This window comes from Nematolebias whitei, chromosome 2 (genome assembly GCF_014905685.2).
Source record: "Nematolebias whitei isolate Nwh7 chromosome 2, NemWhi1, whole genome shotgun sequence".
Lineage (NCBI taxonomy): Eukaryota > Metazoa > Chordata > Actinopteri > Cyprinodontiformes > Rivulidae > Nematolebias > Nematolebias whitei.
In genome coordinates, this window is record NC_056499.1 from 53,887,686 (window position 1) to 53,891,885 (window position 4,200).

Here is a 4,200-nt window from a genome sequence, read left to right on the forward strand (position 1 = left end):
TATGTAAACATGTGGCTTTCAAGAAAGTAATCCAAATTTTCTGAAATGTTTTGCCTTTCATCATCCAGGAATTTAGCTTTTTTTGTGTGTGTGAATCCTATCTGACTTAAAACAGGAAATGCTTGGTCTGATTTAATGTCATAACATGAGAAAAATGGTTCTGTCTTTTTATACAGTTGTGAACATCTGATATATCCAGATGGATGACTGAGAATCTTCTTCAGCAACATCTGGTATAAGCCATTTATAAATTAAACTTTGATGTTGTTATCATTTATACCGCTAGGTGGCACTGCTTAAGGCTTCGCGCGCATCTCAATAAGGTTTGTCCTTCCGCATTTACCGTAGTTTTAATGTAAACATGGTGTCTGACAGCGACAACGACGAGGATTTTGTAACTTTTGGAACGCCATTGGAGCCCTTGGAGGAAGGTAAAGTTAATTTTATCATGACCGCCAATGTTTCACTTTCTCGGCGAAAGCTTCTGACGGTTCACCGGTGATTTAACGGAGCCACGAGGACTCAGCAGGAGATGAACGAGCTAGCTGCTAGCTGCTACAAATAAATGATTTACCGTCATTTCTCATGCTGCAGGATTGCGCAGCAGTGCAGAAGTCAAGTGTTTGTTTATACTTGGACCAAAAAATGCTTTGCTTCAGGAGAGTTTTAATAATTTTATTTATATCCAGTCCAGCAAACAGGCTAGATTGCTTTGGTATTCAGCTTAGCTGAAAATTGACGAAAGTCTTATTTACAGAAAACATTTCCCCAAGTATTCTGTAAGCATCTGTTAAAGTCAGTTTTCTGCCATTAAATGAGTAAATTATGTTTGTGTCAGATCGTGGATCAATCTGGTGGATCAGTGGTGGGTCTGAGACCTTCCTCCAGGTTGGGTTTAGTTTTGTCATGTGCTTGTGTCTGCAGATGAGCCCCCCAGGAAGCCGGTCCCGCTGCACGAACAGACGGTGAAGGATGAGAAGGGACGGTACCAGCGGTTCCATGGAGCCTTCACCGGAGGCTTCTCAGCTGGTTACTTCAACACTGTCGGCTCCAAAGAAGGTTGGAGTTGTCACATCACCTCCTGCAAACTTCATACAGGATGGACCTTTAATTTGTCATGAACTTACAGATGGTTTCAAGTACAGGATTGTAAATATAGGAAGACCAAACATAAAGTGTCCGGGGGTGTAGGGGCTGTGTTTGCCTCCTGCTGAGGAGCAAAGCGAAGCGCCTGAAAGCTCTTGGATTTGAACAAAACTTGTGGCTGAAGCACAAAATGCACAATTTAGATTTTACACATTATTTTAGCAGAGTGACCAATATGTCAGAGACAAAAGTTAATTTATTAACATTTTATTTAGCATTTTTATAGATTGACATAAAGCTTCTGAGATGTGTGTTCCAAATACTGGGAATCTTGGATTTAATATATCTAAACCTAAATGTATTTCATACTCTAAATATTCTCCCATACACACACCTCATTTTCCAACAATTAACAGATTATTGTAAATAAACTAAGTTTAGTGCTATAAAATTTCAGACATTTGTCATATTTTATTTTCAGTCGGAGTGACACCACTTAGTATGAAGCAGTTGTGATTCAGAGTATAATACTCAGGTACACTGCAAATTCTCATTACTGAGTATAAATATTTAAGTCTACTCAGGAGACAACTTTGACAGCATAAGCTTTATATTTTCCTCAAACAGATGTTTCCTTGAATTTATATTATTATTTATATTTCATTAGGTTGAGTAGTTTCAGCCTGGTCTGTCTGCATCCATTAGGCGTCTTTTACAAACTGCATGTCTTAATTAATAAACCCGTCCACTCTGTTTGCTTGTAATCCGCACCAGGGCTGCACAATTTAAGGCAGCAGTGTCTGAGTGGTTAGAGCAGTCATCCTCCAGTGGTAGAGTTGGGGGTTTGAGTCCACCAGCAGTCAAATGTTGAAGTGTCCCTGGGCAAGACACTGAACCCCTCATTGCCTCTGATTTATTTATTTTATTATTTATTATCCTTTATTTAACCAGGCAAATCCCATTGAGATCACAGATCTCTTTTGCAAGGGAGGCCTGCGCCTGAAGACAGACTAGCATGCATGTTTTTGGTCTGTGGGAGGAAACCGGAGCACCTGGAGAAAACCCACAGAAGCATGAGAAGAACATGCAAACTCCACACAGAAAGACCCCAGATCCAACAGGGGATTGAAACCAGGACCTTTTTGCTGTGAGGCAACTGTGCTAACCACTGAGCTGGCGTGCTTCCAAATGTCTGATATGTGTCCCATCGATGTATAAATGTGATCTAAAGCTGTGATTAGTCTACTGATTCAGATTATCTTTGTAGAGATGTAGTAGAATACTGTATGAATGTGTGGGTGGAGGTAAATGAGGGCACAGACTGTTGTAATGAGCTTTGACTATCTTCATTAGATAGAAAGGTGCTATATAAGTACAATCCATTTACCATTTTAGAAAATCTTGCAATGATCAAAGTATTTTTCAACATTACAAACATTATCTCAGATAAAGCCACATTTTCCTTGTTTTCTGTTCAGTCATCATTTAAACCAGGTTTGGCCATCAAGACCAGAGAGAGTCTGTTGGACTAAAAAAAAGAAATATATATATATGTATATATATATGTATATACAGGTCCTTCTCAAAAAATTAGCATATTGTGATAATGTAATGATAAAAATGAAACTTTCATATAGTTCAGATTCATTGCACACCAACTGAAATATTTCAGGTCTTTAATTGTTTTAATACTGATGATTATGGCATACAGCTCATGAAAACCCAAAATGCCTGTCCCAAAAAATTAGCATATCATAAAAAGGTTCTCTAAACAAGCTATTAACCTAACCATCTGAATCAACGACGTAACTCTAAACACCTGCAAAAGATTCCCGAGGCTTTTAAAAACTCACAGTCTTGTTCATTACTCAAAACCACAATCATGGGTAAGACTGCCGACCTGACTGCTGTCCAGAAGGCCATCACTGACACCCTCAAGCAAGAGGGTAAGACACAGAAAGAAATTGCTGAACGAATAGGCTGTTCCCAGAGTGCTGTATCAAGGCACCTCAGTGGGAAGTCTTTGGGAAGGGAAAAGTGTGGCAGAAAACGCTGCACAACGAGAAGAGGTGACCGGACCCTGAGGAGGATTGTGGAGAAGGGCCAATTCCAGAGCTTGGGGGACCTGCGGAAGCAGTGGACTGAGTCTGGAGTAGAAACATCCAGAGCCACCGTGCACAGGCGTGTGCAGGAAATGGCCTACAGGTGCCACATTCCCCAGGTCAAGCCACTTTTGAACAAGAGACTGCGTCAGAAGCATCTCGCCTGGGACTGCTGCTGAGTGGTCCAAAGTTATGTTCTCTGATTACAGTAAATTTTGCATTTGCTTTGGAAATCAAGGTCCCAGAGTCTGGAGGAAGAGAGGAGACACAGAATTCACATTGCTTGAGGTCCAGTGTCAAGTTTCCACAGTCACTGGGGTGTCATGTCATCTGCTGGTGTTGGTCCACTGTGTTTTATCAAGGGCAGGGTCAATGCAGCTAGCTATCAGGAGATTTTGGAGCACTTCATGCTTCCATCTGCTGAAAAGCTTTATGGAGATGAAGATTTCATTTTTCAGCACGATCTGGCACAGTGCCAAAACCACTGGTAAATGGTTTACTGACCATGGTATTACTGTGCTCAATTGGCCTGCCAACTCTCCTGACCTGAACCCCATAGAGAACCTGTGGGATATTGTGAAGAGAAAGTTGAGAGACACAAGACCCAACACTCTGGATGAGCTTAAGGCCTCTATCGAAGCATCCTGGGCCTCCATAACACCTCAGCAGTGCCACAGGCTGATTGCCTCCATGCCACGCCGCATTGAAGCAGTCATTCATGCAAAAGGATTCCCGACCAAGTATTGAGTGCATAACTGAACATGATTATTTGAAGGTTGGCGTTTTTTGTATTAAAAACACTTGTCTTTCATTGGTGGGATGAAATATGCTAATTTTTTGGGACAAGCATTTTGGGTTTTCATGAGCTGTATGCCATAATCATCAGTATTAAAACAATTAAAGACCTGAAATATTTCAGTTGGTGTGCAATGAATCTGAAATATATGAAAGTTTCATTTTTATCATTACATTATGGAAAATAATGACCTTTATCACAATATGCTAATTTTTT

General features: G+C 40.6%; 1 protein-coding gene across 1 annotated transcript in view; it reads left to right on the forward strand.

Annotated features, from left to right (window-relative positions):
* Window positions 1–343: 343 nt before the first annotated feature.
* The window catches only part of gpatch1 (G patch domain containing 1), a 55,823-nt gene continuing 51,966 nt past the window's right edge, over window positions 344–4,200 (forward strand). Inside the window, exons 1-2 of the mRNA XM_037692377.1 lie at window positions 344–431; window positions 925–1,059. Coding sequence (XP_037548305.1) covers window positions 362–431; window positions 925–1,059 — 205 coding nt within the window. The 5' untranslated portion in view covers window positions 344–361. The remainder of the gene's footprint in view (window positions 432–924; window positions 1,060–4,200) is intronic.